Below are 10861 nucleotides of genomic sequence, written 5' to 3' on the forward strand. Positions count from 1 at the left end.
ATGTGGAGTTTAAAGGAAGCAACATGTGAAAAAAAAATCACAAAGTTCCTGGCCAAGAATAAGTGATCAATATCACAAGCTTTCCCCTCTTATTTCTCTACCTGCATTGTTCATTCTTTTCATTCCCTTTCCCTATATTCCTTCCTCCTCTTCCCTATTTTCTCTCTTTCTTCAATACTTTTATTGCGTTCATGGCAAATTTTTATATTTGTATATTGGTATACTTGCATTTACCATGTAAATAAATTATATTAAATTTTTTTTTTGACTTCTTACAGGTAAAAGAGAGACATTTAAATGGAATGGGAAAACCAAACCATTCTGGTGGAATTTTTTCTGAAGGGAATTTCTGGTTACCCAAGGCTTGAGTTACTCTTTTTTGTGCTAATATTCTTAATGTATGTGGTCATCCTTCTAGGCAATGGTACTCTCATTTTAATCAGCATCTTGGATCCTCACCTTCACACCCCTATGTACTTCTTTCTGGGGAACCTCTCCTTCTTGGACATCTGCTACACCACCACCTCTATTCCCTCCACCTTGGTGAGCTTGCTTTCAGAAAGAAAGACCATTTCCCTTTCTGGCTGTGCAGTGCAGATGTTCCTTGGCTTGGCCATGGGGACAACAGAATGTGTGCTCCTGGGCATGATGGCCTTTGACTGCTATGTGGCTATCTGCAACCCTCTGAGATATCCCATCATCATGTGCAAGGATGCCTATGTACCCATGGCTGTTGGGTCCTGGTTTGCAGGGATTGTCAACTCTGCAGTACAAACTACATTTGTAGTACAATTGCCTTTCTGCAGGAATAATGTCATCAATCATTTCTCCTGTGAAATTCTAGCTGTCATGAAGATGGCCTGTGCTGACATCTCAGGCAATGAGTTCATCATGCTTGTGGCCACAATATTGTTCACATTGATGCCACTGCTCTTGATTATTATCTCTTACTCATTAATCATTTCCAGCATCCTCAAGATTCACTCCTCTGAGGGGAGAAGCAAAGCTTTCTCTACCTGCTCAGCCCATCTGACTGTGGTCATAATATTCTATGGGACCATCCTCTCCATGTATATGAAGCCCAAGTCTAAGGAGACATTTATTCAGACTACTTGGAAGCTACCGACAAAATTATATCCATGTTCTATGGGGTGATGACTCCCATGATGAATCCTTTAATCTACAGTCTTAGAAACAAAGATGTGAAGGAGGCAGTGAAACACCTACTGAACAGAATGTTCTTTAGCAAGTGAGTGCAAAATATACTGGAATATGAACACACTCGATATTGTTGAAACTTCAGAATTATGTTAGAATTTTGGATACTTTTACTGTTTTTCTGCATTTTCATATGTTATGTTAAAATAATGAGATACAGCATTTCAAAGTTATTGCATATCCACTCTAGAGAATTTGCAACATACAGGGTAGTAGGATAAAGAAGAAAGAGGGGTTACCTATTACTCTAATAGTAGGAAATGGCCACTTTTCAACATTTTGAACAGTATCTTTCATATTATGTTTTATTTTTCTGCATTGGAATTGGTTGCGATGTGCCTTTTTATGTTCACTTTTTTACATAACGTTATTTCATAGGCAACATTTCATTGAATCTTTCAAAATAAATAAAGCCATCTGTTGTAGAAAAAGCAAAACAGAAAATGCCCAACATACTGCACTCACACTTTCCAGTGGCACGCCTTGTGTTATAATTTCACATTAATCTTCAGATCCTGTTGAGTCATAAAATACTATTTTCTTGTTCTGTATTTAATTTTTTTTTTTGTGAAGCTGAGTATTTGGGACTATCAAGGCAGAGTAGATAAATAGAGTTTAAAAGTAAGGCCTGCTGCAATCAATCAGGATATCCTGCTTTATGGTCTTTCTTTGCTTTAACTTATAAGTTGGCTTTTGCATAAAGAACATTTTGCAAAATTAAAAATGGGTTTGAAAATCAGTCTACTGGTCCAGATAATAACGTGGACTAGTTTTGGGTTGAATGGAGTGTCCTATCAATGCCCATTTAGAAGATGCCAGATTTCTTTGCTATCCCAAGGAAATTCCAACATTTTTCCAAGTCTTAGAAGAATGTCCAAGTTTTTAATTTTTAGTATGAATACTATTCATGTCTTGTCTCTGTTACTAACCAGGTTGATTTGAGGAAGAAGAGGATTTGGGAATGTCAGACACTATCTTGCTTTTCCTTGTTTTTTAAGTCAATTTTTTACTCTATGTGAAGAACATTTTAAATTTACAGCCCAAGATGAATGACAGAGTGTGCTCAGGAGTGAACCACATTCTAAGAAATCAGTTTGGCTGAATCAATTTTTATTAATGGACCAGCGAATGTAGATTATATTGGGCATGAACATGTTTTACACAGACAAATAAGAATTACCTGCTTGTGGAATCTTTTGCGTTTAGTCACTCATTTAATCTTCCCAAGTTCACTTGTTAATTTTAGTGGAAGGAATATTAAGCAGTCACAAACTATATTTAAATATATCCATCATAGTTGTTTACAGATTAAATCTGATGGCAAGAGTTGAGATCGTTGATAATTAAATTTACATCCTGACAAAATAGGCTATGAGAATCTATTAGTTCCCATACACCAGTTCATTGGACTTTTTGCACCCACTAAGAATTCCCGGTAGGAAGAAAACCCTGGCAGTCAGGCATTTTATGTTTGACCCCCAGGCAGGTTGTCTTGAATGCTCAAATTCTAATTCTGTTTTCCTTCACAGCTTAAATCCAGCCACCCTCATTAATCCTCTGGGATGACTGAGGTAGCTCCATAGTCTTATATCAGATTTATACCTTTCTTTTTATTATACTTTAAATTCTATGGTACATGTGCTCAACATGCAGGTTTGTCACATAGGTATATATGTGCCATGTTGATTTGCTGTTCCCATCGACTCATCATTTACATTAGGTATTTCTCCTAATGCTATCCTTCTCCCAACACCCCACCCCCTGACAGGCCCTGGTGTGTGATGTTCCCCGCCCTGTGTCCAGGTGTCCTCATTGTTCAATTCCTACCTATGAGTGAGAACATGCAGTGTTTGGTTTTCTGTCCTTGTGACAGTTTGCTGAGAATGATAGTTTCCAGCTTCATCCATGTCCCTGCAAAAGACATGAACTCATCCTTTTTTATGGCTGCATAGTATTCCATGGTGTATATGGGCCACATTTTCTTACAGCATTATATACTGCTTGAGGATATCTTTTCTTTTCTTGCCTTCTTTTACCTTCTCTTTCTGTCCCTGCCTTCCTTCCTTTATCCTTTTCCCATTCCTCCATCCTTCTCTTCCTTCTGTCCTTCCATTCTTTTATTTACAGTATGTATCACCATTAGAATAAATGAAAATATATCAATGTCAAAGAGTATACCAATAAACTCATCGTTACATGAAAATATAAATTGAAAATGCATTTAATATCTCTAACTTGCCAAACATTACAGCTTAGCCTGGCCTACCTTAAATATGCTCAGAAGACTTACATTAGCCTATGGGTGGGCAGAATCATGTAACACAAAGCCTATTTTATATTAAAGGGTTGAATATCCTAAGTAATTTATTGAATACTGTGCTGAAAGTGCAAAATAGAATGGTTGTATGGGTTCTTGAAGTAGTTTTTACTGAATGGATATTATTTCACACCATCTATAAATATATGTTTATTCAGAGTCAGCTTTTACTGTAAACTAAATCCATAAGGTGAATGGACAATTTGTGTACAGAAAACACCAATTATACTTCCAAAATGATGAGAGAGATAGAGATAGAGAGAGAGAGAGAGAGACTGAGAGAGAGAAAGAGAGAGAGAGGAGCTCCCTTCTGATTTTGTGTGTGAAATAGAGTAATAGGCCTCCCATAATTAGGTCTTCAGGGCTTTACTTCTGAAGTTACATAAGTTTTATACACCTTTCATCTTGCAGGCCATTTAAAGTTATGCACAGAGGTTTAGAAGAGTCCTTAAGAGCAGAATATTTAAATCGTTTCTTAAATCCTGAGGCAGATCTTTAGGAATTTGTGGGTCTCCACAATGGGATGGTATTTCAGCATGCACTTCAGAGGCAAATTCAATTTGCCCTAGTCCTAAAATTTATTGCCAAATACGAATTTTCTTTCTATTTTTAAACTAGAGGAATCCGATGATACTTTTTCTGAACTAGAGAAATTTCATGACACTTTGTTCTAGTAATCATGTCCATAACACCATGTTTCTGTAAACATCAACTAGTCAATCAATTTCTACGACAAAATGATTACTCACTCTTCTTGCCTCTTTGGAGATTCAGCTACTAATGAGTGGCTATGAAGACTGGCTGCAAGTAGAAAAGTAAGACAAAATTGTTGCTGTTGCAACTTATAAAGAGAGACAACCGCTGGTTTGGAGGTAAGTTATTGCAAAAACAAGAACAGTGTTTCAACTGTAAGGCAGACTTGGACTGATCGGTTAAATCAGTTTGAAAATGATATTTTTTTCCCGTCATTTGAGAGTGACTTTGAATATTGGAAATGGAATTTAAGTGTCTATTCGCTGGAATGTAGTAGGAACAAAATAAAAGCCGTGAGACCAAAAGAGGGGTTATGCATGCAAAGGCAATTGAACAAAAACTGAATTTGCCCAGCCCTTATGAATTACTTTTTGTCAGTGTGCAGTTTTTTATGACATTACAAAGTACTTGGACACTGTGTCATCTACTTTAGCTAATTAAAGCTCATTACACAGTAAATAGCAGATTGTGTGTTCTTTAGTACAGAATTCATATTAAACAAATCCTTGACTGTGGTTCCCTAGTGGTAACTCAGGTCCATTTGGTTCAGTTACCCATGAACAAGGTGGACTGTGTGCTACATACTGTGCCAGAGACCCTTTATACAACAATATCATGTGAGGAGAACATTATGACAAATTTGGAAAATTAAAAAAAAGCTAAATAATCTCTTGGGATCTGAAACCTCTAATTTGCCAAAGGAATGCACAGTCAGAAAGAGACCATCTTAGGGAATATCCATATGTGCTTGCATTAGCTTTGGTGACTATTTTGAATATTTGCTTTTCTGTCATTAGGTCATAGTAACTTTCCTTTTCCTCTTTTATGTTAATAGGCTTGCTCAAGATGTTAAAATAGTTTCAGTCAAGAAAAACTCAGCCATGTTAAGTTTTCAAACTAGGAACTCACTGGCACCTTATTAAAATCCTATCTTTTATACCTAATGTAAATGATGAGTTAAGGGGTGCAGCACACCAACATGGCACATGTACACATATGTAACAAACCTGCACGTTGTGCACATGTACCCTAGAACTTAAAGTATAATAATAATAATAAAAAAGACTTCAAAAAAAAAAGACAAGGTTTTATATCCAATAAAACTGTCAAGTATAAGAGGACACAATAAACTTACCAACACAAAAAAAACCCTATCTTTTTTATGAAATAGGTTGACTTCGATAAAAGGCGGATCTTTTGGATGATTTTTCTTTTCTGCCACGTAATTCACTCACATCCAAAGGGTTGGAGTGACCGTGATAAAATGTATCAGAATTTTTTAAAAATGAAAATAATACCATTCATTAGAACATTGTGTGCAATCTGGCTAAGTAAGCTACATATCCCTGACCTCATGGAAGGATGATAATGACTAGTTCAGGGATGTAAAAAAACTCTTAACAGAATGAAAAGTCATAAAAGACAAGCATGAAGGAAACCACTAACAATAGGAACCATTCCTGTGCTAAGTGAGTTACACACATCATTTCATTTAATCTTATGCACAAGTACATGGTATAGATGTTGTCCATATCTTCATTCTACTGATGACGATGGTGATTAGAGACATGTCCAGGTCACCTAGTTAACAAGGGGCAGAGATGGCATTTGAACCAAGCCTCCTCCAAAGTCTGTGACCTTGACAATATTATGAAATATGCTTGATAGTGTATCTTGTAGCACAGAGGTAGCTCATGAAACAATGATATTTGCAGAGAGCAGATTTTTACAGGTGTGCATATAATCTCTATTATTCAAAGAACTCCACATTGCAATATGCTCTTTGGGGTCTCAAGTAGTTAATATCTTAATCAAGAAAATCTGAAAAATTCTAGAAAATGTAAATTTTATTATAAGCTACAGAATGATAGGAGGAATTAGAATAGGGAAATCAGGTTGGGTTTGAAGTGATCCCGAGGAGACTAATTATGTCTTGAAATTGAGAAGATGGACCTGAGATTCAGAGCAAAGTACCTCATAACGTTAGGTGGAAGAAGTATTCTGAAGATAAAAGGCTCCTTGAACCTGAAAACGGAAAAGAATAATAGCCAAAATGTACTGAGCCGTAATTTTATTCCAGGAACTTTCTTAGATCATAAAAACATTAAAACGTTTAGTGGAAAAAAAGTGACATGGAATTGGATGTTAGACCCTAAGCCAGGTCAAAGAATAGCCTTGAGCTTGTTGGTAGGAAATGAGACAGACATAGTACTGCAAGTCCTATTGATATTAAATAAATTATCTTAAGTATTGGGAATGTGACTATAAAGTACCTGTTCATCCTCAGCAGTTACCATTTAGTGTGTGATATTGAACAAGTTAGAACAATTTTCAAACATATGTAGTTATGTCCTACGGCAATGGATGGCATTAATGTAGTGTGCTATTGGAAAGATGAAAGGAGAAAGGCTAGGAATCCACAAACAAGAACTCTTTAGCTTAAATATTATTTTATTAATAGGAAATATATTCACAAGGTTCAAAATTTTTAAAATATACTAAAGGATACTGTTAACACTCCCACCCCAATTAATAAGCTATATATTCCCTTTTGTGGGGATAACAAGCTATTGTTTATTTTTCTAGAGCTAGATCTTTGCTCTATGTGTGAGCAAAAGTACGTGCATGTATATAAACACATATACATATACATATATAATCTTTTTTACACAAATGATAGTATGCCATGTACACTGTTTGATGATTACTTTTCCATTTAATGTTTCTTGAAGATCTTTCCCCATCAGTGCACAAAACATCCTTACTGCTTTTGACAGCAGTATAGTGTTGCATTGTTTCTATGTTTTCTTCTTGTGGAAATTTAAATTGTTTGCTACATCTGCTGTTACAAATAATACTTTAATGAATCCACTTGTACTAAAATCACTTTAACATGTGCCAGTATATCTGTATGATAATTACTCAGAAGTAAGTCTGTAGTCAAATGTTATATGTATGTATTAGTTATTTTGATAAATATTGCCACAGAGTGGGAGGTATTAGGGAATTTCTGCTTGAAAGTTCCCTGGGATTTTGGTCACTGGTTTCTTAAATATTCTCCTCAGCTAATAACAAAGTATCAAATAGGATAAAGATATGTCAATTAATGATAACAGGCACAATTTGTGTGTATACTATATATATAATAATTCATATATTTATGTTATATATAACATATTTTCTATATATAAAATAGATAACTATGTGTTGCATTTTGTATATAACTATCTTTATTATTTCCTTAAGCTACATCCCAGACACAGAATGTGTAGGTCAAAATTCACAAACTTTTGCCTGCGAGATAAAAGGAAGACATTTGATAATCTATAGGGATTGATCTGAGTATATATTACTCACATTCTCATCTGAGGAAAATTTCTGCAAATATACTATAATCAAACACAAAACAATAAATACAATCCTCAAGGATCAATGATGATCAATGAATAGATGTATAGACAGGTAGACACATTGACTATCCAAGCTTGTATAATCTAAAGGCTGAAAAAGAACTTTCAGAAAGGCAGATTGTAAGGACTTTGTAAGTATTCTACCAGTAAAACCTAGGAATTAGTAGATTAGGATAAAAGTGGGGGAGTAAAAGTATTCTGAGTTTTGGCTTCATTTCCATTTCAGGGATAATTAAGGTGATTAGAGCACACCCTACTGGAGAAAACAGTTTATGGCCTTAGAAGTTAAATTATGAGACGAGAGAAAAAGAAGGCAATCACTTACTGAATGAAAAAAATGAGCAATGTTCAAGTTAATGAAACCAAATAGTGAATGACAACTTCATCAATTAGCGAAAATAAAAAAGTGGGAAAAAGAGAATGTAATAATTCAAATAATAAAAATAAAGCATGATGGAAAGAATAAGATGCAGTACATTAATAATTAAGTTAAATAGAATAGTCTGAATATTCTCATAAATGACTCCGACATTTAAAAAGTAGTTAAAATGTACTCAGATATTTGTTATTTAAAAGTAGTATACTTTAAATAAAGTATAAAAGAGAAGTTAAAAATAAGAAGTTGTACAAAGAGATAGCAGACAAAAGCAAACTAAAAGAAAGCGGGAGTGTAATATAAATATCATAAAAGTAGAATTAAACTTTAAAGTGTCAAATAGAATAAAGATACATCATTAACAATAAGTTATAATTTATGAAGACGATATATTAAGCATAAATCTATCTACACTAAACAACATAGAAACTAAGCCTATATAACAAAAGGATCCTAGGTATACAAGAATGATAACAATATTTACATAGAATTCATTAAATCTAGGTGGCAGAAAATAGGTTATTTCAAAGATTTTAACAATATATTTAATAAATTTTACATGTATACATGTTTTGTCCATGTATTTAGAACTATGTATCTTCCCAAAGAAAAATCACATTTTTTGGTTAACATTTACAACATACATCATGTAATTGGCTGCACAAAAGTTCATAACTAGAGAATTATAGGTCAGGTTTTCTATTAAAATAAAATGGGCTCTGGCGTAGTAGCTCATGCCTCTGACCCCAGCACTTTGAGAGGCTGAGGTGGGCGGATCACTTGAGTTCAGGAGTGCAAGACCAGCAAGGGCCACATGGAGAAACCCTGTCTCTACCAAAAACACAAAAATTAGCCAGGCATGGTGGTGCATGCCTATAGTCCCAGCTACTCAGAAGGCTGAGACAGGAGAATGACTTGAACCAGGGAGGTAGAGGCTGCAGTGAGTCAAGATGGCGCCACTGCACCCTAGACTGAATGACAGAGTGCGACTTTGTCTCAGAAAAAAATAAAAATAAAAATAAATAAATAAATAAAATAAAATAAAAAGGGAAATAATAAAGATAGAATGAAAATACTTAATCACTAAATAATGAAGAAAGATGCTTGGATTTAAGAGGAACTAAACAGAAAAATGAAAATAATTATCTAGAAACCAGTAAAAAAATTCTCATAAAATACTAAGTCTATAACAAAACAAAAAGTGCTCTAAGTGCCTTCATTAGAGCAAGAAATAGAGGAGTAAGGAGGAGGAAATAAGAATTTTTCTTATTTCAAGAAATTAGAAAAATAGTATTAGAATATAGAAAATAGAAATTAGAAATCAGAAAATTAGAAAAATAGATCCAAATAAACAAGAAACTTATGAAGACAGAAACTTAATGAAATGCAAAAAGTCAAGAGGATAAAGCTATTCTAAAGCTGGTTTTTTTTTTTTTTTTTTTTTTTTTTTTTTTTTTTTTTTAAAGACCTGTAATATAGGAAAACCCCTTGGGAGTCAAATAAAGAAAAAAAGAAAGTCAAACAGGCATCATAATGAAAGTGAGAACTTTTCATGTAAGGGAGGACACAAGAATTATAAAGATCAAATGCAACTCTGTGACAAAGCATTTGTTACAGAAATGAGTACTTTTCTAGCAAAATATAAAGTATCAGAATCATCTACTATCAAATTACCACACTGAAATCTTCTTTCTGAGCAATCATAGTTTTTATCTGATATTTCTTTTGAAATATTAGTACTGTTAATTAGATTACAAGGTATTCTAGTCCGTGAGCCAAATTCTCTTTGCAAAATGAGTATTTGAGTTCGAATTCTGAAGCCATACTGCTTGGGTTTAAGTCCTGGCTCTTTCATTTATTTGTCTGTATGAAATTGACCTTAAGAAAATTACTTAACTTTTCTGTGCCTTATTTTCCGCTGTACACAACAGGCTTGGTGATACTAATAGTAACAGTAATTATCTCATAGGCTTGCTATTCAGACTATGAACAAAGAAATCAGTTAATAGAGGATTGGTGCAGAGTAAGAAATGTAGCAATTATTTTGCCTTTGATTTTGTCCATTCATCCAACAAATGTTTTTGAACATTTGCGTTGGTGTCTGTTCTATTCTACCTACAGATGCTGTGGAAGTAAGCAAGAATAAGTACCAGCCCTAATGAAGTTTACATTTTACTGGGAAAGAGAGACAATATACGTGACATAGTATAATTTCAAGGAGTGATAAGACCATTGATCTATTGTGTTGTGATTTATAGCCAATAAAAATAGTTTAGTGTTCAGTTATACATAATACAATGCTCATTTCTATTATAACCTTCAGCTTACATATGTGATGACAGATATGACAAAAAGTTCAGGCTTCAATAAGAAGGTTTAGGTTTGAATCTCAGCTCTGCTATATGCTATTTACCTTTGATCAAGTTTACTTAACATACCCACTTTGATTTATTCTTCTGTAAAATATAGATACTAATACCCCTCTCCTAGAACTGTGATGAGATTAAATGAATTAAATGGCTGTAGCATGAAACACGTTAGTTTTATCTTTCCTTCCCTCTCTCCATTCACTCATTCGTTCATTCCCTTCCTTCTTTCAATTCATAATTCCTTCTTTTCTGTCACTTTTCTTTATGCTCTCTCTTCTTTGTTTGGTCTTTTCCTTTTTTATTTTTCTTTTTCCTTGGGAATTATGGTACATATTCTTAATACATGCTTGAAGGTAATCAGAGTAAGATAAATATTTGTCTTAACATGCTCTGTCTTACGGGTTAAAGAGAGAGTAAA

The 10861-nt window shown here is 34.1% G+C and overlaps 1 protein-coding gene across 1 annotated transcript; it reads left to right on the top strand.

The window, feature by feature from the left end:
- Window positions 1-297: 297 nt before the first annotated feature.
- LOC126937487 (olfactory receptor 13C9-like) lies at window positions 298-1253 on the top strand. Its single transcript, XM_050760939.1, is given in 2 exon segments — window positions 298-1099; window positions 1102-1253. Coding segments are annotated over 2 exon segments (954 nt in total).
- Window positions 1254-10861: the final 9608 nt, after the last annotated feature.

Source organism: Macaca thibetana, chromosome 15, assembly GCF_024542745.1.
Source record: "Macaca thibetana thibetana isolate TM-01 chromosome 15, ASM2454274v1, whole genome shotgun sequence".
Taxonomy (NCBI): Eukaryota; Metazoa; Chordata; class Mammalia; order Primates; family Cercopithecidae; genus Macaca; species Macaca thibetana.